Source organism: Chiloscyllium punctatum, chromosome 8 (genome assembly GCF_047496795.1).
Source record: "Chiloscyllium punctatum isolate Juve2018m chromosome 8, sChiPun1.3, whole genome shotgun sequence".
Classification (NCBI taxonomy): domain Eukaryota; kingdom Metazoa; phylum Chordata; class Chondrichthyes; order Orectolobiformes; family Hemiscylliidae; genus Chiloscyllium; species Chiloscyllium punctatum.
Genome location: NC_092746.1, coordinates 78,962,090 through 78,987,462, shown reverse-complemented (window position 1 = coordinate 78,987,462; position 25,373 = coordinate 78,962,090). Strand labels below are relative to the sequence as shown.

Sequence of the window (25,373 nt, the reverse complement as noted above, 5' to 3'; positions counted from 1 at the left end):
CATAGAGGACCCAAACCTTGGGCTGGATCATGGGGAGAACTGTTCGTTCCAACCTCTGCATAACTGCTTCTGCCAAGAATCCTGATTTTGGTGATCCCATGGGGTCCCGTTGATATGTTTGTAGGTCGTATCATTGAAGGTCAAATGGGTTGTGAGGCACAAATCTACTAGCTTGAGGATGCTGTCCTTGCTGAAGACGTTGGTGCTGTCTGATATTTGTGTCCTTGGTTCATCGAATAGTGCGGCCAGTGTTTCTTTGGCCAGGGCGATGTTTCTTGAAATACATTGATTTGCACCCCATTTACCAACTGCTCAGAAAAAGAACTAGAAGTGATATCACTCACCACAACAGACCAAGACTCATAACTAGAGAGTGAGGCAGAACATCTGCTCTTCAACGGAGACTTACTGATGATGTTACCTAACATGCTGACGAAAAGTCTGAAAATGAACCTTCCAGCTCAGCGACCTGAACTACAAATCTTCACAAAAAATGCAGTTTATAATTATATATTTTATGTAATGTTTTACTTTTTACTTATCTCAAGAATTGTCTTATAACGCACATCAATCTTGAAGTTAGCTACATATGTAGGGCCCAGCAATAGCTATGTTATGGTACAGTTTTCTGGAGAATTCTCTTTAGTTCCAGATGTTGTCAGAAGTAAAACTTCTATTTACTAGCTATTGAATATGGATTCTTTTGTCTAATGTTCTGGGTATTTTTCTGGGACTTCCAAGTCAATCTGGTTGATGCTTTCTCTGTAAAAGCAGTATGTTGAGGACCACTACATTTTTCCCATTTCAAACTAGACAATCATCCAGCTTCCATTCCCTCACAAAGTTCAAACTGCAATTAGCCTTACCAACATTCCGTGCTACGGGTGATGAAATTAGTTGTTTTTATTCTGCTTACAGAGTAGGTATATCTAACGGTCATTTACTTTAGTTGTCCTGTCTCAGTGAGCTTCAAACCATGTGAGTTTCAAACTATATCTAACTTTCTTATTAAAATATCCAGACAGTATAAAACCAGAGCATCCTCTAAGCTCCACCAGTCTCCATGAAGGTATAACCTGCCATGGGATACCTTTACAGCAACATTTAGATTCATTATCCCTAATTTGCGCTTTTTTCTTTGATGAATTCTTTTCAGCACGTACTGAATGCTTGTAAATTAATTTAGCTCTACCTCTCAGAATGAAATATTTGTTTGAGCCATCCTTATTGAAGGATTGCTGACATCATGTTTCTTGCTCTTTAGCTAAATTGATTCAACTTTATAGTTCAACTATTTTATAGCTCTCTCTCTTTTATTCTGATTTTATTAAACAAATATGGGTCACCTTTTGATCTGCCATTTTTTAAGATGATGTGGAGGTGCTGGTGTTGGATTGGGTTGACGAACTCAGAAGTCACACAACACCAGATTATAGTGCAATAGGTTTATTTGAAATCACAAGCTTTTGGAGCACTGCTTCTTAATCAGAAGAAATGGAGGGAAGTGCACAAGCACGGAATTTATTGGCGGTGAGAGTATTAAAAGATCATTGCATTTCTTGAGATGTTCTGGCAATGTCTAGAAGCCAGCATTGTAATTACCTTATCTATGCAACTTTAATCTTCCCAAAACTAAAAGTTATCTCTAAAATGAAATATGAGCAATAATTAATAAATCTCGATGTTCCTTTCTAGGGTATAACCAAGGATGTGGTGGATACTTAAGCAGCATTACGGGCAACTTCAGTTCACCAGATATTAACTTCGATGGCAAATATGAAAATAACTTAAACTGCGTGTGGCGCATATTTGTACCTTTAAATAAGATCATCAACATGACTTTCACAGCCTTTCTACTAGAGGACCCATCAGAAGGAACTTGCAAATCTGATTATGTTAGTGTAAGTATTTTATAAGTTGATTAAAAGTAAGTGATCAATTTCTATTTCAGTTTAAATCAAAAACAGTTCCAGATTTAATGAGATATTACCATGTAGCTCCACCTCATCTTGGTGTGAAAGTAACTGTAATTAAGAATTTATGTATTCTGTATTTAGCTCATGATGAAACACTTAAGGACATTATCCAACAATAAAATTCTTGCTGAGATTGTTTTAGATTAAAGACTTTGCAGTCCTCAGCTGGTACTGCATTTTACAATTACAGGTCTTCCAGCAACCAATGTTTACAAGAAATAATATTAGGAATGACAAAATAAATTAGATTGATCTGATAAATAGTAAAGAGAAAGTCAACTCAGACGCCACTGAAATCCTAGAATTTCTGGAATATTTCATTGTAACTACAGTGTAAGTACCATGTTGTGCCCTTTCTTTTCCAAGGCATTTTCAGTAAGTTGGTTTTATGTCGGACTTCTGCTGAAACATCACTTTGTCCAAATCTCCTCAACTGTTTACAGTGTGCTCAAAATGGGTTTGCCCAAATTCACGACTGTGCAATTACATAGCTTTGCTCTCATAAAAAAGACAAGCTCCTGTCTGTTCCCTAAATTTATTTGAGTAACACACATCCAAAAATGTCGGTGCCCAAATGCCTCATGCCTTGGTCACTGTTTGCCATTGCACTAAAACCTCACATTTCACCATTTCCCTCCCTCTCAGCCTTTCAAATTCCCTGGACTTTGCCATACCTTCCTTTAAAAGGAAAAGAAACAAAAGACAGATTTTCAGCTGTGATGACTGGTCATAAATTATCACTAAGTTAGAGACCATAAAGCAGAGGTTAAAACGAGTGAACTGTGAATTTGCCCATTATATAGCAAAGGACAGTCAACTTTGGATAAAAACTCACACAGAGAACATTTACATTTGACAGGGTGCCAGAAAGTCATTTATAATTTGACTGAAAAATTGCAGTTACTGATTGAGCCCAGGGAGTAATTTTGGAATGAATGGTTTGTTCAAATGCAGGAGAAATATCAATTAATCTGCAACAAAGCACTATATTAGGTATTGACAATAACAGGTCTTTACAAGATTATTTTTATGTTGGCTTAAATCCTTAGTTAACAATAAACGGCTGGGAAGTAACAAATATTTAATTACACAATGAGGGAAAAACAAATTTTCTGAAAAATAAGATTGTGAATAATAATCGCAAGATTGTGATTTTGTTTTGTTTTAGATTTATGATGGAGAGGATATCAACAGCCCATTAGTAGGCACTTACTGTGGCTCAGAACTGCCACCATCCTTTGTCTCATCCAGTAACTTCCTTACTGTGAGCTTCATCTCTGGCTCCTCGGTTGAGTTAGCTGGCTTCAAAGCAACATATGTAGCCAATGATCGTAAGTCAAAACACATAAACAATTGAAGAAATGGCTGAATGTTTTAAGGAAGGGCTTAATACTTATATTAACTAGAATATAGCGTTTAGGAATTATGTGTTAAAAATATTAACAGCAAAAATGGAATGCTTACCTAAATTCAATTCTAATCAATTCAATGTCACTTTATTGACAGTATGGAAATTCATTTCAGCACATCGCTTATGTGTATAATATAATGTTACGTATCATAGCAAGAAAAGAAAAACAATCCCCCTCACAGATTAAAGTATTAAAAAAAACTATCCAGTGCATTAAAAGTATTAGTCAATCAGCCATTGAGAGTAAGATAGTAGCAAAATCTGACATTGTCACTAATGCACTCTGAAACTCATTGAATTTCTCTTTCATGCCTGACAAGGACCCTATCCTTACCTTTGCCATGGCTGACTGAGCAAAGGCAACACATTGAACCTAGACCCTTTTTGGTCTGTTTAATTAAGGACTAAAGCATCCGGTGCATGTGCCCATGAATCTCCCAATGGAATACTTTAAAAATGAGATTTATTAAGTTTGATTCATCTTTGATTGATCAAGGACCCTTGGCACGATATTTTTACTAAGTGGAAACCTCAGTTAGAGGCTAGAAAATGATGGCGCGTTAAGTGGAAATGTTCAACTACTGCATCAGGAAAAATAGTTAAGGACTGTTGGGGGTGAATTTCACAAAGATTCAACAAATGGATTGCTGTTGAAGTTGTTTGAACCCACTTGATCAATCTTTTCTCCAAGGTATAAAGGCAAGCTACTACAGGTGCTGAGATCTGAAACAAACAAAATGCTGGAGTTAGAGTCAAAGAGTCACACAGCATAGAAACACACCCTTCGGCCCAACACGTCCATGCTCACCACGTTTCCTAAACCAAACCAGTCCCATTTGCCTGCATTTGGCCCATATCCCTCTAACCCTTTCCTATTGATGCACCTGTTTAAATGTCTTTTAAATGTTGTACTTAAACTCAGCAGGTCTGGAGCATCCATGGAGAGAAAGAAACATTAACATTGTGTCTCGTATGATTCTTCTTCAGAACTAGAACTCCCTCAGGCAGAGTTCTGAAAAATAGTCATAATGGATCCAAAGCATAAATTAAGTTTTTCTCTCTCCATAGATGGTTTAAGAACTGCTGAGCTTCTCCAGCATTTTCTATGTTCATTTCTCCTACATCCCCCCCATTTCTTTCATCAAAGTTGCAGCAGACAATAAGGAGAATTGCACTGTTGTGAAAGCATATAGGGTCAAATCCATGCCATACCCAGGTGGGAAGGCACGAAATGGTAGCATATGGCATTTCACTCACCATGATAGCAGAAGCATTGCTGCTTGAGAAGCTGAGGAAATATGGCAGCATTGGAGTCACTATTTCAAGTCTAATATGATTCTTCTTTTGAACTGAGTTTCTCAGGCACTTTCTGCTTTTATTTCAGATCCCTAGCATTTATAGTACTTTGCTTTTATTCACCTCCAATTTTGTTTACTATCAACAAATACTCTTTTAATAAGAACATACATACAACAGAATACGTTAACAAATAAACAAAACAAGAAATATTTGTACACATAAAGGTTTACTTGAATAATTTTCCATAACTTGTTGTACAATAACTTAATTTTGATTTCCATCTAAATGTGGATAGTGCATGGGTGCCACCTGCTGTTCCTCATCAAAATGTCAAAGGTCTCTCCTGTGTATAACAACCAGCGGGAATTCAGTTTTAATTTTATCGTGGAATGTGATTGTACTCTTTAAAATTGTTAACTAAATTAAGAAAAGCCAGTAGTGAAAGGAAAATTCTGCAATGATCATATTAGTTTTAGAAAATACTAAAACATAACTTATTCATTCTGTCTGTATTTGCAGTTTCCCAATCTGTTTGTTTGTTTATTCTCTAGTGTTCTGTGGTGGAAATTTCAATTCTACCGACACAACTCAGATCATTACGTCTCCTGGCTACCCGCATGATTATCCACTCCTCACCAAATGCCATTGGATCATCGATGCTCCTGCGCAGGAACAAATCAGAGTGACATTACAGGAATTCAATTTGCCAGTCAGCCCAAACTGTAGTGGAGATTACCTGGAGATTAAAGACTGGCCACTGGTTAGACAAATATAAGATTATTGTTCAAATATTGTATTCAAGTAACATATGGACAGTGGACTATTCTGGATTTAGGAAAGAATTAGTTCTTTTTCAGCCTAAGATCATAGGTACAATCGTTGCATTTAGAAAATGTCTTTCTGCAAGTTGACAATTACATTCATTGTGACATTTCCCCTACCTTCCCAGACCATCTCACTCACTGCCATTTTCTATAGAACTCATTCTTGAAACAGTAAGGTGTGATTCATTCGTAGGAGACACAAAGTCTTCGATTACATTTTTCATTTTAGAACAAAATAAAATAAAAGCTAGTTTAAAAAACTAAAATTGAGAAATTGCAAATAAGGGGAACCATTGTTTCCTAAATCACTAATGCACCTGTGTAATCAAAAATGCATTTTATATGGATGCCATGTGCAACCTGTTATGATCCAAGCTAATGGTACTGTTCAACACATCACATCTCAGAATTAAACCTGGCTTAATAGATCAGATTTTCTTTTTGTTTTGTTAGTTTATTAGTAATTAATGAGACATAGTCACAAGATTGCAAGAGGTTTATTGTACAAAAGAAGAAATAAAAATAAGTCATCTAAATATTAGTGATAATATAACAAAACTGAACCACAAAACAGATCCAAGGTCCAACCTGTTTCCCAACACTGTCTGTTACAAAGACTCAAGTCAAGAGTAATTACACCTTCAACTCAATTCTTTAGAGACCTACACAACTGATGCGCTATGAAGAGAATTCATTATTTCCAAATCTGAGAGCCTAAACTTCATCAACTCGAGTGACCTGCAGATTTCTAACCAAACTCTCCTGGTTTTCAAGATTGGCAACTAACTTAAATGAATTAATTGAAGTAGCTTTGTCACATGTACTCAAATGAGTACAGTGAAAAGTTTACAAGTCACCACATTATGTAGAAAGATACCGAGATACAGATTCTTAAGAATAAATTCTTAGAGAAAGAAATCTAGAAAAAAATAACAAGTCCAGTATTCCAAACCATAGGAATAATTTAGAAAAATACAGAAATAAAGAAGTTTAGAGTAACAGTGCCAATCTCTGCTGGCACCAAGTAAATGAAAGCGAGACCTCCATTGCCTCGCTGCTGCTTATACCAGTATAGGAATTGCCACACTTTAGGTGCCATCTCTTCACCACAGGGCCTACCTCGCTGAACCCACACTCCACACAACCAGGAGTCCCTGGCTCCTGTGCTGCTTCAATGACACCAGGAGTCCCCACTCTGGATGCAACTTGCTGCTGCTATTGTCACACCAGCACCAGGAATTCCCGCTCTGGGCCCACTGCAGCCAGGCTAGGCTGCCACTGCGCTGAGAGGCCAGCTTAGGCTGCAGATGTTGCCTTGCCAGTGCTGCCACTTTGATGAGTACGCTGCAGCTGGCACCGCTGCCCCGGTCACTGGAGGAGGTTTGCTGCCACTGCTGCTGCCTCCAACCACCAGGAGAGGTCGAGCCTGCCACTTCACAGGAGCCCACTCTCGCTGCAACGCTGATGCCGCTGAAAAACCCAGCACAGAAAAGAAAATCACAAACAGGAAAGAAAAAGTGCAGAAGCAAAAGGAAAAAAACAAAGCAGATGGGATTGGATGAGCCCCAGGCAAGAGCTCTGCTACTCCACCGCCATCTTGAATACCAAACCTTTGACGTGTTCCCTGAACTCCTTCTAGAAGAATCACTAAACTTTCTTCTGCAGTCGAGTATTTTCATGTTTTATTGGACCTCTGAGAAAGAGTCAAGTCGTACCAAACCATGAACAATTTTTTGATGTTAATTTTGTTTCTAGCCAGCCCAGATTCATGTACTTAAAACTCAGAACAACAACAAAGGCAATGGAACATCCATTATCCATTTAAGATGGATTTGAACTTGGTCTCATAGAAGGAAAAAGAAATGAAATAAAAAAGATAAATTCATATAATGCTGTTCATGTTCAAGGGATATAATAATTAGTTAAATACATTTTGGAATACAATCAATGTTTTTATGTAGGAAAATACAGAAACTGATTTGCGCACAGCAAGATCCCTCACATAACAATTGACATGAATGACCAGTAAGTTTGCCCTGTGGTGTTGAGGACTGAAAGTTGACCAGGAGAAGTTCTAATTTTTCTCAAACAGTGTCATAGTATCTTTTCCAACCGATCTGATGAGGCAGCTGGACCTCTCATTAACAACTAACCTGAAAGTCAAACACAAAAAGTGCTGGAGAAACTCAGAAGGTATGGCAGCGTTTGTGGAGAGAGAGAAATGAGGTTAAAATTTCAAGTTTGTTATGACTCTTTTTCAGAACATAGCAGTGCTGAAGAACTGGATGAAACACAGTGATTTCATGAAACTTTAATAATATCACCTGAGGGGATAGCTGCAATCTTTCTCAAGACAAACATTATAAACATTAGAAGGAACTGTAGCTCATCTTCAGCAAACTATTAGGCAATATTTCACAGATTTAGTTTCTTACATTTAAGTTTAAAATTATTCATTTTTCTCATTTTAGAATGATTTTGGGCAAATTTATCGGTTATGTGGTTCCAATCCAACATTCCCAGATTTCTATTCATATGGACGCACCATTAAGATTGATTTTGTTTCAAAGGCATACCAGAGTGGAAACAAATTCCAGTTAATGCACAAAGTTGCAGGTAAGTTCTTGACCCCTTTCCCTATAGTTATTGCATTACAGACATATGCCTAACTGCAGACAGCCATTTACTTTATTTACACCTCCCCAAAGAAAGGGGAACAGAGAGATAGCTGTAACAGACACTATGGTCCTGTCCAACTTTTAAAAAAAGAACTGTTCACACATTGACCTGTAAAATGCTACATATGCATAATTTCCCAAAATAAACATTTCTAAATGGACATCAACAATGCCTGAAGGGTTAACAGGTTGAATTTAATATTGTTTTCACAGCCAAACCATGAATGACCAATATAACCAAAGTAGAAATTCTTCTGGTAAAGTGGTAACATACCTACCTCTGGGTCAGAAGCTTTGAGTTTGAGTTCTACATTAGGATACGTGAAGGATACATTAGGATATCGGAAGAATGTTGTGAAACTTGAAAGAGTTCAGAAAAGATTTTACAAGGGAGTTGCTAGGGTTGGAGGATTTGAGCTATAGGGAGAGGCTGGATAGGCTAGGGCTGTTTTCCCTGGAGCACTGGAGGCTGAAGGGTGACCTTCACAAGGTTTATAAAATCATGAGGGGCACGGATAGGATAAATAGACAAAGTATTTTCCTTGGGGTGAGGGAGTCTAGGACTAGATGGCATAGGTTTAGGGTGAGAGGGGAAAGATATAAAAGAGACCAAAGGGGCAACGTTTTCATGCAGAGGGTGGTGTCTGTATGGAATGAGCTGCCAGAGGAAGTGATGGAGCTGGTACAATTGCAATATTTAAAAGGCGTCTGTATGGGTATATGAATAGGAAGGGTTTAGAGCGCTATGTGCCAAGTGCTGGCAAATGGGACTAGATTGGGTTGGGATATCTGGTCAGCATAGACGAGTTGGACTGAAGGGTCTGTTTCTGTCTGTACATCTCTCGCTGTATGTTTGCCATGGAAAGTACGTCTGATTATATCCTTCTGATAGAGCTGATGGCAAGTGGAAATGAGAGAGTATTTTGGTTATTCAGCTGAAAGATGCAATTGCAAATCATCTGCATTAAGTGTGGATCAATCTGATGGAAAGTGTGTGGTTCAATCCTTAAAAATGAGGACAGGTGAAAAGACAGACAGACTGCTTATAATTTGTATTCTAAAAACAATCGTCAACATCACTATATGTTGATGAAAATATCATCATTTGACAAAAAGTAATGAAAAGAGGAAATTATTTCTTCTTTCTTCCTACAAGCATTCAAATTATTTTTCTGTCTTATTTTCTTTTGCTTTCTGGATTTCTACTTCCATCTCCATGAACTTACGTCTGCTTTCATGTCGCAAACTGCCTCAACTCTGGATGTTGACTTTGACTATCAGCTCCCTCTTCTGGTTGGAAATGTAACATTGATTGATTTTCCTTAATCAATGACTCAGTGCTGCCTTTGCTGTATCAGTGGATTCTGCAACAGCATCAAACTGAATTGCCCAAACATTGGCCAGCTGTCAGTCTTAGTGAGTTTCATGGAGGGTTTCTCTCCATGTGCCCTAGTGAGATTTTTCAAAATTTTCTGAAAATTGCCTGTTTACCCCGACACCACATTTCTGTGGCAACCTGCTCATCCTCATCATAGAATCCCTACAGTATGGAAACAGGTCCTTTGGCCCACACCGACCCTCAGAAGAGTAGCCCACCCAGACCCATTCCCCTACCCTATCACTCTACATTTCCCCTGACTAATGCACCTCAACTGCAGGTCCTTGAACACTATGGGCAATTTAGCTTGGTCAATTCACCTAACCTGCACATCTTTGGATTGTGGGAGGAAGTCGGAGCACCCAGAGGAAACCCACGCAGACACAGGGAGAATGTGCAAACTCTACACAGACAGTCATCCAAGGCTGGAATCGAACCCAGGTGCCTGGTGCTGTGAGGCAGCAGTGCCAACCACTGCCACCCATTCACCAGGGGCAGAAGTGCTCACCACTGCTGGGATCTCCTGGGATACCTGGTGCCGATGCCAATGTCAATGTTAAAAGTCCAGATGTGTACCCAGTGCTTCAGAGTTCATGTAATGGGAAGGTCAACCAAAAACAAACACCTCTCAGGGCATAAAGGTAGTACAACTTAATTGCACGTTGAATAATTGCACATTCATAAATCCTTTGCTATGTAAGAACCAAATTATACAAGTTTCATGTCCTTCATGTCATCCTTTATTGGAATCATGTCTAAGAGAGTGCTACGTTCTCCCTGGTGCCTAGTGCAGCCCAACATTATCTTATTGTTCAAAGTGGAATTGTGACATACTGGAAAGTCTTTAAACAGTTGGAAATATTCACTTTTATTTAGCCATAGTAAAAATGTAGAAAAATAAACAAAAAAAGTGCACTTGCTTTTGAGAACAGGTGGTGTTTGCCCTTTGAGCAGCAAGAGATTTACAATCAATGAGTAATCATCGCTCTCATGTACTGGAAGTGGTTTCAGTTAAGTCCTCTCTTATTTATTTGCGTTTAGTGCTGCAGCACTCTATTATACTGAAGGTGATATTTTCTTACTCAATATCCTCATGTTCCTCCTCAAAAGATTACTGCCGTTCTCCCAGATCTTCAGGGGTCACCACGTTCTAACTCTTTGCCATGTTCATCTGTGCAGAAATGCAGCATGCTAGAAAAATGCCATGCAGTCTGCCTGGAGAGTATTTCAAGAGTCCCCCACTTCAAAGCAAGCATCAGGATCTCACGTACAGGAGGTGATTTGTCTGCTCTATCTGAAGAATCAGCTAATGTGTGTCTACTCTCCAGCTCTGTAAATGGATTGCTTATTAGAATCATCAGCCATGGACACTGATGGTAGCTCCAGTCTCCTAGTAATGATCCTTGTAAAGCACCTGGCCCTTGAAAAGAAGCACGAACATGAGAGTTCTCAAAGATAGCAACATTATATACTTCCTAAGATGTCATATATTGCAGATGACTTACACATTGATGACTTGGGACCCTTTTGTACTGATGTCATCAGCTGTGTGATGACAAGAAAGTTTGTGTACAGAACATGTGCAGAAAGTTTTTGTGGCACAGTGGTAGTGCCCATGCCTCTGAGCTGGGAGGCCCTGATTTAAGTTCCACCTCCTCCAGCAGTTTATAATAACATCTGACAGAACAAACAGGCAATGAATGTATGGTGCTCGGAAGATGAAAACTTAGGAAAAGGTAAAATGAATATTAAATCAATGCTAGAATCACACCACAATCAAATTACTGTTTATGAAATTAATTAGATTTCAATTCAGCAAGGTCCTGTTAAATTTTGTAGTATTTATGTCTAGTCTTAGCACTTTATATTTAAGCCCATAAAGTAAAGTTAAACTTTGTATTAATTTTAACTGATAATTGATTCTGTAAATTTAATGAGACATTCACATCACGAAAACTCCTTCCAGGTTGTAGCAGACAATACAACCAGTCGTATGGTTATCTGAAGAGTCCTGGCTGGCCCAATGTCTATCCACGTTATCTCGATTGTACAATCATTCTGCGAGCCCCAGAAAGCCACAAGATTTCCCTCTTCTTTCATGCCTTCGACGTTGAAGCCTTTCCTGGTTGCAACGCTGACTATTTAGAGGTGAGATAGCTACCTGTTAATTATCACAGCACTAAAGGAAGTCCTGTTATTTGAAGAGGATTAGTGTGCAGGGTTCTGGAGAAAAGGCAGAAAAAAACGTATATTAAAATGCTCATTTTGAGACCTGGTGCAGACATGATGCCCAGTGCCAAATGGCCTCTTTTTGGACTGTAATAATTTGTAATAGAATCATAGAGTCATACAGCATGGAAACAGATGCTCAGGTCCTAATCATCAGTGCCAACCAGACATCTTAATCTGACCCAGTCCCATTTGCAACATTTGCCTGTATTCCTCTAAACCCTTCCTATTCGCATGCCCATCCTTTTAAATGTTGTAATTGTACCCATCTCCACCACGTCTTCTGACAGCTTGTCCCCATCCACACATTTCCCTCTGTGTGAAAATGTTACCACTCAGGTTCTTTTTAAATCTTTCCCCTCTCACCTTAAACCTATGCCCTCTAGTTTTGAAACACCCCACCCTCTGAAAAAGACCTTGGTCATTCACCCTATCCATGCCCCCCCCCCCATGATTTTGTAAACCTCCATAAAGATGACCCCTTTGCTCTGCTGCCCCAGGGAAAAAAGCTCCAGCCTGATCAGCCTTCTCCATATAGCTCATACCCTCCATTCCTGGCAACATCTGTGTAAGTCTTTCTGCGCCTCAAGTTTAACAACATCTTTTCCATAGAAGGACAACCAGAACTGTACACAGTAATCCAGATGTGTCCTCACAGATGTCCTGCACAGCTGCAATATGACATCCCAACTCCTACATTCCCAGACAACATTCCACAGGGTCCTATCATTAATTGTATAACTCCTGCCCTGCTTTGCCTTTCAAAAATGCAGCATGTCATTTCAAAATTAAATTCCATCTAAATTAAACTCCATTCCTTGTCTCATTGGTCTACCTGATCAAGGTCCTGTTACACTCTTGAGATAATCTACTTCACTGTCCATTACACCACCTATAGTTAATTAATTATTAGCCACAAATTCAGGTCATGGACAGTTCCATTGTCCCCTCACTGCAATTATGATCTCCTTCAAAATTCCATTTTCAGAAAGAACCCTCTGCTAATTGTAAGATACCATAAATCATGAGAAGAAAAATCCTAACTCTTCATAAGTGGGTTTTGGAAAAAAAAAATAATTAACAAGAAAAAATCCTCAAAAGGGTTTCATTTAGTGTTATGTCAGCTTAATATTTCTTAGGAACAAGATATTAAATGAAAAGAAAGGATGTCAGAGTTCTGACCTTACCGAGCCATGGAGCCATAGTTTTACAACCACCTGTCTGAGAATACTATAGTAGAATTATCTTCATGGGCTACAGTTCACTTGGTCAGCATGATACCTTCTTTGAGAATCTGTTATCCAAGATAGACAAGCAGGAGGCTGGAAGAGCACAGTAAGCTAGGCAGCATCGGGAGATAGAGAAGTCAAAGTTTTGGATGTAACCCTTCTTCACGACTCTGGGTGGGGGTAAGGGGAGCTGCAGATAAAGAGAGGGTGTGGGGACAGGTTCTGGGTAGGGAGAGGGGCAGGGTGTTGAGGTAGGGATAGGTGAACACACGTAAAGGGTACAACCTCAGGCTACCTGGTGTACAAATTGCCTTTTACTTTATCTTTTTCAAGATTAGATATTCTACAGTGCAGAAACAGGCCAGTTGACCCAACAAGTCCACAGCAACCCTTTGAAGAGTAACTTATCCAGATTAATGCACCTAACACGTGGGCAATTTAGCATGGCCAATTCACCTGACCTGCACTTCTTTGGACTGTGAGAGGAAACCCACATAGACATGGGGAAAATATGCAAACTCCACACAGACAGTCACCCAAGGCTGGAATCGAACCCAAGTCCCTGGTGCTGTGAGGTTGCAGTGCTAACCACTGAGCCACCGTGCTGCCCTTAATTTCATTACAAAAATTATGAGACATTATATGTATTGGTTGTAAATTGCTTTGGGACATCGTGTGGTCATGACAAGAGCCAAGTCTTTCTTTCTTGTCCATCAAAGTTGTAAAGTCAGTGTACATGAATAGCCTTAAACACTGCATCATGAATTACAATAGTTATGCTCCCAGAATCCTTCCGAGTAGGCGATGACCTAGTGGTATTGTCACTGGATTGTCTCTGGGGCTACACAACTCCCAGAAGCAGCAATGTGGGAGCAACCAGATAATGTGGCTGCTGAAATGTTAGTTGTGAGGTCATTAGTGACTGGGATGGTAGGGATAAGTTTCCTGATCTTGTTTGAAATAATGACTCTTTGTATATCGAGTTTTTTTATTTCTTGTCCATTAACCAATTCACCACACACACTAATATATTACGCCCAATTCCATGGGTCATGCAGTCATATAACACAGAAGCAGACTCTTTCGTCCAACTCGCCCATGCTGACCAGGTTTTCTGAACTGAACTAATCCCATTTGTCTCCATGTGGCCCTTATCCTTCTAAATCTTTCCTATTCATGTACCTGTCTAAATGTCTTCACGTTTGTGTTAACATTTTGAGTGAGACTCGATCAAATACTTTTTGTAAATATAAGTGTGCTAAATATCCAAGTAGTCTGAAACAAGTTAAAGAAGTTCATTTTCATAGAATCACAGAATTGTTACAAAACAGGACGAGGCCATTTGGCCCGTGTTATATATGCCTGCGCTCTGAGCAAGACACTCACCTGCTTCTTCCCAACACTTCTGCAATTTCTTTCCTCTTCAGACAATTATCTCATTTTTTTAAAGTCACGATTGAATCTGCCTACAACATATTCTCAAGTAATGCATTCTGAAGTAACTCCACAGAGGCCAGTATCCCATCACCAAGGCACCCTTTGTTTACATGTGGAGAGCCCTTAACACAGCTCTTTAGAGCCAGCTCTCAGAGTGAACAAGATGTCTGACACTCCTATTCTTATCTGTCAGCAAGGACTCCCTAATTAGACCAGATTAACAGCCCCAATCAGGGAAGTCATTTTCTATGGGTCCACCTGGCTGACCTTGTTACAATCGCTATACATTCCATGCTTAATGGGAGGTTTTTATTTTGAAACATTTGGTCCTGTTGCTATTTACCTTAAATCAGTATCCTTGTGTCTTTAACTGTTCCTTCCAGGGAAACTGTTCTCTTCATATTTACTGTCCAAGTTTCTCATGGTTTAGAATAACTTTATCAAGTCTCTAGGCTTTCTCTTCTCTCAGAAGAATAGCCCCAGATTCTCCAATCTATCCCCATAACTCAAGTGTCTCACCCTTAGAAACATTCCTGTAAATCTTTTCGACACCTGTTCCAGTGCCGACAGAATTTAACACAATATTCCAAGTTAAAAATGAACTAGTGTTTTCATAAAGTTTCATCATGATTTTGTATACAATGCATTATTTTACAATGCTCAAGATCCCATTAAACTTTGAATTGGTTTCTCAAGTTACCCTGCCACCTTCAGTGATTTGTCGGATATATGCCCAACTACCTCTGCTCCTGCACTTCCTTCAGAATACATGTAGTACCTTTACTCTACATTGGCTGTCCTCACTCTTCCTCCCAAAGTTTATCACTTCACACTTCTCTGCATTAAATTTCATCTGCCACATGTCTACCTATTCCACAAACCTGTCTATATCCTTTTAAATCTTTCAACACCCTCCTCAAAATTTATTGTATTTCCAGATTTTACATCACCTACAAATTTTAAATTTGTGCCCTGCATAACCAAGTCTAGATCATTAATATACATGCAGAAAAGTGGTGGTGTTAATATTTATCCCTGCATTAAAGATGTCTACAAGAGGAGATCAGCCACCCTTACCTGATTTTGTTTAAACACGATTCCAAACTCACTGTAATATGGTTAACATCTAACTGCTATATGTAATGGCCTAGGACACGACTTAGTTAAAACTAAGTGGAGATGGACAACAAATGCTGATCTGGCTATTGATGTCTGTGTCTGGTAAAGAATGAAGAAGAACGTTGGCAATCCAAGATCTTTGGGTGATCACTTTGCAGAGACTTCCATTCAGTTCACAAGGATAGGCTGGAGCTAGTGCTCCCTTGTCATTTAAATTCTTCACCTTACACTGGAGCCAACATTGGTTGCAACAAATTCAAACTGAACCTCCACTCACAGTTGTTTCCTTTCTCTTTTGATGATTTTTGCATTTTCTCGTATGCTAACTGTGTTTATCTCCAAGATACCACCAGACCTGTTGAGTAAATCCGGAATTTGTTTCTCTTTTTATTGAATATTAAGCAGGGCATTTAAACCATTTGGCTTTAAATCTCAATATAAATGTCTACCCCAAGATCTCAAGGAGGATAATGCTTGAGTGATGTTTCTGACTTCATACTGACATTGAAATGCAGAACAAGATTGAACTGTAATTTTCTTTATTTGTTTCAGATAAAAAACGGTACAGATAGTAATGGACAACTGCTTGCCACGTTGTGTGGTAAAAAACTACCGAATCCCATTTTCCCAAATTTCCACACACTTACTTTACATTTTAAAACTGACGTCGTGACAAGTCACAATGGTTTTGAAATCACTTGGACATCGTCTCCAAATGGTAATGTGAAAAAATAATAACTTATTTTATTATTTAGTATGCAGGGTGCACTAACGTTCCTCTAAAACTCCAAAAACAGTCATTTTGCCAAAACACTCATTCATTTTACAATGTCATACAGAAATCACTCCATTTCAAACATTGAAGCCCAGATTTTCACCACATTTTATCATTGGAAAAGCTCTGAAAGCAACTGAACTTTGTAAGTATTGTCACCAAAAACAACACTTGCATCCTTGCAGGTGCAGGAATGGGGATAAGCAGCATTTTTACACATTTTACAACATCAGCTGGCCGTCTTAATCACAAGCTACCTACCCAGGAGTGAGACTTTGATATCCTTGGAATGTGCAACCCATGTGTGCACCTGATCAGGGCAGATCTGAATTTGTGCATTTATTTGGATATCAGAGTGCCCCTTTGGAGGACTAATTTTAAAATGCACTTTACACACAATTTCTCAATTTGCAGCAAAAGTGGAAATTGTACCTTAACATCTTTAAAACATGTGAAATTGTCCAACATGCAAGTTACAGCTTATAGCAGCCTTATGCAAATTTTAAAACTTACTACTTCCCATTAGAACTGTACACATGAAAACCTCACACCCATTACTTACCAAATTCTATGTACTTCAAGCTTTTAAATGACGTTTCTAACTGGTCTGTACACTCAAAGTTACTGCTTGCTAAAATGCCCAACTTCCTCTTGGTTGCTCCAATAGGGATAATTACTGTACAACCGTGATAGGGAAATCACACCAGACTAGAAGACTGGCTCCTGGTGCAGAGTCTTTCTGATGGATTTCCTCTAAGTTGCTTTCAAACTCAGTACCACGAATATTTACATTCATTTCTTCACCAGAGAGCTGCTTAATGGTGTTACCCCTGTAACAATATGCAATCAGTGAATATGAAGTCATAGTACATTTCTGTCACAGCACGGAAACACACTCTTCGGTCCAACCCGTCCACGTCGACCAGATATCCCAACCCAATCTAATCCCACCTGCCAGCACCCGACCCATATCCCTCCAAACCCTTCCTATTCATATACCCCTCCAAATGCCTTTTAAATATTGCAATTGTACCAGCCTCTACCACTTCCTCTGGCAGCTCATTCCGTACACATACCACCCTATGCATGAAAAGGTTGCCCCTTAGGTCTCTTTTATATCTTTTCCCCTCTCACACTAAACCTATGCCCTCTGGTTCTGGACTCCCCGACCCTAGGGAAAAGACTTTGCCTATTTACCCTATCCATGCTCCTCATAATTTTGTAAACCTCTATAAGGTTATCCCTCAGCCTCCGACGCTCCAGGGAAAACAGCCTCAGCCTCTCCCTATAGCTCAAATCCTCCAACCCTGGCAACATCCTTGTAAATCTTTTCTTAACCCTTTCAAGTTTCACAACATCTTTCCGATAGGCCAGAATTGCATGCAATATTCCAACAGTGGCCTAATTAATATCCTGTACAGCCACAACATGACCTCCCAACTCCTGTACTCAATACTCTGATCAATAAACGAAAGCATGCCAAATGCCGCCTTCACTATCTGTCATGTGTTATAAATGAATCAACTGACTAAATTTTAATTATTCATTGCACAAAAAAACCTTGTATGTTGGGGATGTTGAATATAGTGAAGATTTTATCAAAATATAATTTCCAAACAGCTGACTTATTACACATGGTTTCTTTCTCCCGCACAGACTGTGGTGGAACACTGTTTGGCTCCAGTGGGTCTTTTTACAGTCCTAACTACCCAGCCACCTACAGTAACAATACCGACTGTGAATGGATAGTTGTGGCACCAATTGGCCATGTACTAACAATAAACTTCACCTCCCTTAATATTGATGACCCTGGTGATTGTATGAAGAACTACTTGATGCTGTATGATGGACCAGATACCAACTCACCACCAATTGGGCCATACTGTGGGATGGTACGTAGAAAAAAGTACTTATTTCTAAGCTCATTTTCTGCCATGTTTTTAATTATCTTTCTGTGTCAATCAAAGGAAAACATGAACTTAAGAAATAAAAAGTCTATTGATTGAAAATGTTTTGTGTTTTGAAAGCAGCATTTTAGGAGATAGTCATTGTGCTGAACAGGATTAACAGGGAGTTATGGGAGTTATGGGCTCAGATCCTGCAGTTAAAGTAGTGGTGAGCCCATCAGTCTTCCTCTTTATTATGAAGCAGGTTGGAGAGCAACTTTTGGTAACTATCCATGCATCCAGTGGAAATGAGGAAGTTGCTGCCCATGTTCCACTGAACATGCAGAATCTTTGCTTCTCCTGTTTCTCACTGAGAGAATCATCATACAAATACATCCCTACATGTGCCACCTACAGCAACAATATTGACTGAGTTGATAGTTGTGGCCTGAGTATTAACAATAAACTTCACAGACTTTAATATTAATCACCTAGGTGACTATCAAAAATAATTTGAGTCTGTATGATGAATTAGGCAGAAAAACTATAAGACCACCTTGGACAACAATATATAGAAAAAGTGTTTGTTGGTAAATTGGTTCATTTTCTGTCACATTTTTTGCAAGAGTCAACAATTCTTTTTCTTACCAACGAGATATCTATTAAACAAGCCAAAACAGGTTTGGTGCTTGTTTATTCAAATCCTAGTGATTTTCTATTAATCTGGTAGAGGTCTTAATTACTGTCAAATAACTTCACTGGAACTAAAAAATATAATTATTGTGGATTTTTAAATGTCTAAATATTTTTCTTGACTTTATTTCTTTCTGTCTACACTGTTACTTGCAATCATATCTTTCTTTCCATCTATTTCTTCTGCTTTCTGTAAAGACTTTTCACTGAACATGTTCCAGCTTACACTTCAGAGTTCAGGCACTGAATCCCTTAGTAGGAATTCTTCCAATGCTTCGTTTAAGTGATTAAACAATTGCCAACTGTGAGCACATAGGTCCATTGTAGTGGGCACAGCACTGAATGAATCTTTAAACAAAATCCACTCAATGCAAAAACCTACAACATGTCTGTAGTCATGGGTAAATGGTGGGCTCCATTAATTTACCAAGGGCTGCAAAATCTGGGGCCAATTAAATTTCACAAGCATTGGCATCTACTGCTGCATTCATCCAGTAGATGACTCAGTTAAATAATACAATGAGACTTTTTTTTAATCACCCTGACTACGTGTCCATATTAAATTCCAGTAAGATATTGTAAGATATGGTGAAATCTTCTCAGGCCCTGGAAGACATGGGTTGTGCTGAAAAAATTGACAAAATTATGTGCGAAGTCAAGTGAGGCCTTTCTTGATGTCAGAAGCAAGAAGTTGCATTTTCCAAATAAGTTCCATATGTCAATCTAAGATTTTCATTAGTGAGCAGTGAGAGGCTAATTAAGGAGGATAATCACTTATCATCACACTCATTATTCCTCACTTTCACTTCATTATTACACACTCTCCTATTCTACCACCCACTGGATAGAAATTAGATGCTGCAATTTCAAACATGAAGGTTAGAGCAGGGACCTGGAGATTCCAACTCACCTCCCGCTCTTCCAGAGCTCCATTTTGGATGTTAGGCACAAGTTTCTCAGGGGATGCTCCATGGGCAGTAACCAGATACACTACTCATCCACAGACATTAGCATCTGACTCATAACAGCCTCTTCAAATCCTCATGGTACAACTCCATTACACTGACATGTAGCATTTTACAGTGAACCAGCAATTATCTTTGGAATGTTTCCATGAGTACATTTTTTGTGCAAGGACAGGCACTTACCTTATGATTTGACCAGGCTACAGCTCAGAGATGCTCATTTGCTCTTTTAGAATGCTAGCTATTTGATTCTCACAGCATCCTTGCCTTGTCTTTTTGTGCTTCACCATCATTATCCCTCCTCCCCCCACACCCACCCCTACCCCCACCCCACCACTACACCCACCCCACCACTACACCACATTCTAAAGTCTCACAGTACTTCTGTCTTGATCTTGCAGTTCAGCACAGAAACAGTTTGTCAGGCTGGTCAGCACTCATCAGTCAAGTGGATGGACATGTTATTAGTGACACATTGCTTTGTCAATCACACACCTGCAACATGTGCCAATCATGTACGCAGAATCATACTGCATGTGCTGTCAGCAAAGAGTTATATCTCACAGTCTAAGGAGAGTATCTTCAGTGAAGGTCAGGGAAACACCCTTCAAGTAGCCTCCTGGCAAACTAAGTCAAGAGCAGCCTCCAATATTAGGGCCAGCACTTGGGCATGATCCACACAGGGCAGTCAATCTGACAAGTGTGCCACAGTCAGTCTTGTAGGTCTCGCAAGAGATTGTTAATGAGAAATGTGTGAGACGATAGCATGAGAAAACCCCCCAAGCCTTGTATAGAACATAGAACATAGAAAAATACAGCACAGTACAGGCCCTTCGGCCCTCGATGTTGCGACGACCGAAGCCTACCTAACCTACACTAGCCCAATAACCTCCATATGCTTGTCCAATGCCCGCTTAAATGACCATAAAGAGGGAGAGTCCACCACTGCTACTGGCAGGGCATTCCATGAACTCACAACCCGCTGAGTAAAAAATCTACCCCTAACATCTGTCCTATACCTACCACCCCTTAATTTAAAGCTGTGTCCCCTAGTAACAGCTGACTTCATTAGCGGAAAAAGGTTCTCACTGTCAACCCTATCTAAACCCCTAATCATCTTGTAAAACCCTCCATGAAATGCAATGAAAATGACATTTTGCCAAATTGTGGTGAGATTCAGCTCTCAGTGACTAATTACAGAAACCATCTTTTTATAAATTATTTGACAACTGGATTAAAGTAAATCCGTGTAATATGCAACTTCAGTTTACAAAGGCAATCAAAGCTATGACTTTGAACATTGACTAAATTTTATACCAATTTTATACACACACATTTATATATTAGGTTAGATTCCCTACAGCATGAAAACAGTCCCTTAAGCCCAACAAGTCTACACTGGCCCTCCGAAGAGTAACCCACCCACACCCATTTCCCCTCTGACTAACGTACCTCACACTATAGGCAATTTAGCATGGCCAATTCACCTGACCTGCACATCTTTGGACTGGGAGGAAACCCATGCAGACACAGGGAGAATGTGTAAACTCCACACAGACAGTCGCCCAAGGCTGGAATCGCGCCTGGACCCTGGTGCTGTGAGGCAGCAGTGCTAACCACTGAGCCACCGTGCCACCCATATTGTTAGAGTGTAAATGAACAATCTTTAAAAACTGTTCACAACTAAGAGAAAATGCTTGATTATCTTTGGACAGATAGAATCTTCAAAAAGTCTTTTAGAGGTGAATAAATTAGTTTGGTAGAATTTTCAATAGAAACTCAACGAGGAATGCATTGGTTTGATTGGGGAGAATATACTTTATTAATTGTTCTTTATCTGTTATTTAGTCTGTAATGAATACATTGTACATTTATACTCACGTTATCTTATACTTTCTTTGCTTACAGGAAAGTAACATTGCTCCTTTCACTTCTGCATCTTACCGTGTATTTGTGAAATTCCATGCTGAATATGCAGTTATACCATCTGGATTCAGATTACAATGGGCCAGTTAACTCGATGGGAAGAGTAAATTAATAGCTACAATATGGATTAGTGTGCTATTGCTTTAATTCATTCTGAATGTTTGTTTAAACCAGTTATCTGGTACAGCATGACTTTTGTAATGGCCAAAGTGAAATACACCAGTTATTTACCAAATTAACTAATACATCTTTCTCAATAGAAGCATTTATTTGTAGAAATACCAGGGCATTTTGATAGATTTAACAATTTTTAAAACATTTTTCTAAATAACAGAAGGAGAAGTTGCTGTCATAACAAAGAGGAAGTCAGTATGAGAATACGACGGAAGCAGATAGATTTACTGAAAGTTAAATATGGAGGTCAGAAAAATGAGACTAATATGAATAAGGGAAAATGAATGTTGCAAATTATCAACCAGAAGATAACTTGTTAAGAGGGAAGAGTGTGTGGCACAGATAGCAGAGTTATAATGGAATTAAATATGGTAACTGCATGGTAGGAAGGAAGAGATTGCACTAGAGAGGGTACAAATGATATTCACAAGTATGTTGTCAGTCATAGCAAATTTTAGCCATGTGGAAACATTGAATGTGGTAGAGTTGTTTTCTTTTGAGCAGAGGAAGCTGAATGGAGATACAACTGAGGAGTGTAAAAGTATGAGAAATCTTGCTAATGTAAATAGGAAGGAAATTCTCTTCAGCTGAAAGGTCATTAAACAGCAGCAATTGATTTAAAGTAATTGATAGCTTGATGAGAGGGGAATAGAGAAAGACTTTATTCACCCAGTAGGTGCAGGGATGAGGATCTCACTGTCTGAACCCTCACTTAATTTAAAAAATACAACTTGATCATATTCTATGAATGAGAGAAAACTCATAGCAAAGCCTTGTTTCATTATCCAAAATCCATATAAAGAATGTTAAAATGTAATGAATTTTGCTTTCATGCTGATGTGTTATTTGTCTGGAAATATAATCTTTTTAATAAATACAATTATCTAAAACTAGGTGTGATTGACAGTTCATTCTTTTAATTGAATTCAGTTCAACAAAAGAGACATCAACAATGGTTAATAAATGAAAGGATCATCTTTCTTGAACCAATAACATAATTATTTTTCATACCAAAACCTAGCCATACATTTGTAAAAATCAAAAGGAACTGCATAGAAATTTAAAAAAATAAACTCTTCCAGTTAAGATGGAAAAACCTAATATCTGGCTCTATCACTACTGAGTATAAAGGCCAATTTTTTATCATTATCTCAGAAACTGAGAGTCAGGCCATTTTCTGCCTTTGCATTCGTATGTTTTCTGAAGAAACTCTCACATATTTGTGATTTTCACCTCAGGGGGTTGTGGGTGCAATAAGGTGAGCCTGTGCCACTGTTTCCTGAACCAGGCCCCAAGATGGTAGCCCCTCTTTGAGTGAGCACTGGATTTCCACCCACAAATAAATAGGAGCAGGAGTAGACTATTTGGCTCTTCGAGCATGGTCCGCCATTCATTATGATCATAGCTAATCATTTAACTCAATAAGCCTGTTCCTGCTTTTCCACATATCCTTTGATCCCTTTAGCCTCAAATGTTATATCCAATTCCTTCTTGAAATCACACAAAGATTTGGCGTCGACTGCATTCATTGGTAGCGAGTTCCACAGGTTTACCAGCCTCTGGATGAAGAAATTTCTCTTCATCTCAGTCTGAAATGGTTTATCCCATAGCCCTAGAGAACATCCATTATATTTCCTTAATCATCCTTTTTCTGTTACTTTGTTACAAGTCAACTATTCACCATGATATGTCTTTACTAAGACCATAAGGCATAGGAGCAGATCATGGCTGATCTTGTAACCCTCAATTCCACTTTCCTGCCATTTCTCCATAACCCTCAATGCCTTTACTGATTATAATTCAGTTGATCAGTCTATCTTGCTCTGTCAGTTGTGATGTAATCATGTTTTCCTCAAGCACCCAGCTCCCAATATTGATGTGGATGGTAAGGCAGATTGGAAACTCATTGAAACTTCATTGATGAATTGGCCAGCAGCAGCCTAAAGCCATACAGCACCAAGGACCTAGAAAAGTGGTTGAAAGAAACATACATGAAGGAACTACAACAGTATTCGATTCTCGCAAATACCTTTCCCCAACTCTGCCAACACCCATCCCTCCTAAGTGCTATTAGTAAACATGTCACACATGATAAAGGAAACAAAAACCCAATGGGCTTGAGTAATAGAAAAGGCTGGCCCTAATGCAAGACTTAGTCCTTTTCAGTGAGTATAAATTCTGTTCGCAATTGCAACAATCAGACTGGAACATGGGAACAGGAGCTGGGCATTCAGTCCCTCAAAAAAAATCATTCTATTAGAGCAAAACTTATTGACTGATTGGCTAATAGACCCCTGCCTTTGATACCCTTATGGGATAAAAATGTAATTTAGGTTCTTAATCATTTCAATTGACTCAGCGTTTTAAGGGAAAGAATTCTATAAATTGTCACGATTGATTTAAAGGCAAAACTTCTTCCTAATGTCACTCCTGAATGGAATGGCTGATTTATTTATAACATGCAAGATTCTTAGGGGGCATGACAATGCAGATGTGGAAATGTTTTACCTTGGGAGAGTTCAAGATGAGAGGTGATATTCTCAGAATAAGGGGTTATCCATAAAAGGCAGAGATGAGGAGAAATTTCTTCTCTCAGAGGGTAGGAAATCTGTGGGAATCTTTACAGTTAGGGCTGTTGAGGCTGGGTCATTAAGCATATTCAAAGCTGAGACAGAACATGAATCAGCAGGGGAATCAAGGATTATGGAGAAAATTCAATGTTGAAGATTACCAGATCAGCCATGATCTCATTGAATGGTAAAGCAGACTCGATGGTCTGAATGAAATATATCAATTTTTACATCTTATGTTCTTTATACCTTATACCCTTCAGATGGCAAATAGGAATTTAGGAACTGCCATGGGATATTGTGTAATCCCCATCATTAGCAGGAAGATTTCAGAATATACATTCCCAGTGCCAAGTGTCCCATATGCTGAGCATATCTTGGGAACTAATCTGCATTGATGAATCAGTCACTGATTTTCCCAAGATTCATTCCTTGTGAGCATATCCATATCAAGGGTTGGATTGTGGAAGTTTCCCTTATGTATAATGCTGCAAGATTTGAGTGTGAGATATCAAAAAGGTTTCATTCTACTGGTTGAGGGACTCTTTTCGATACAAAATGTTAAAGCAGGACTCGATCTTTAGTTCAGGTAGATGCTGAAGAATCATGACACTGTTTTGATGAAGACCAACAGTCCTCTTGACACACTGAGCACCAGAAATAAATGATACAAAGACTGGTAGAGGGACAGGTAGCATTGATGAGGCAGGGAGGCTGTAGAAGGATTTGGACAGGTAAGAGAGTGGGCAAAGAAGTGGCAGATGGAGTGCAATGTGGGAAAGTGTGAGGTCATGTACTTTGGTA

General features: G+C 39.0%; 1 protein-coding gene across 1 annotated transcript in view; it reads left to right on the top strand.

Moving 5' to 3' along the window:
• Nucleotides 1-22,867, top strand: part of cubn (cubilin (intrinsic factor-cobalamin receptor)) — a 295,475-nt gene extending 272,608 nt beyond the window's left edge. Inside the window, exons 46-53 of the mRNA XM_072574987.1 lie at nucleotides 1,696-1,901; nucleotides 3,145-3,307; nucleotides 5,238-5,446; nucleotides 7,982-8,126; nucleotides 11,533-11,714; nucleotides 16,133-16,298; nucleotides 18,012-18,247; nucleotides 21,808-22,867. Coding sequence (XP_072431088.1) covers nucleotides 1,696-1,901; nucleotides 3,145-3,307; nucleotides 5,238-5,446; nucleotides 7,982-8,126; nucleotides 11,533-11,714; nucleotides 16,133-16,298; nucleotides 18,012-18,247; nucleotides 21,808-21,915 — 1,415 coding nt within the window. The 3' untranslated portion in view covers nucleotides 21,916-22,867. The remainder of the gene's footprint in view (nucleotides 1-1,695; nucleotides 1,902-3,144; nucleotides 3,308-5,237; nucleotides 5,447-7,981; nucleotides 8,127-11,532; nucleotides 11,715-16,132; nucleotides 16,299-18,011; nucleotides 18,248-21,807) is intronic.
• Nucleotides 22,868-25,373: the final 2,506 nt, after the last annotated feature.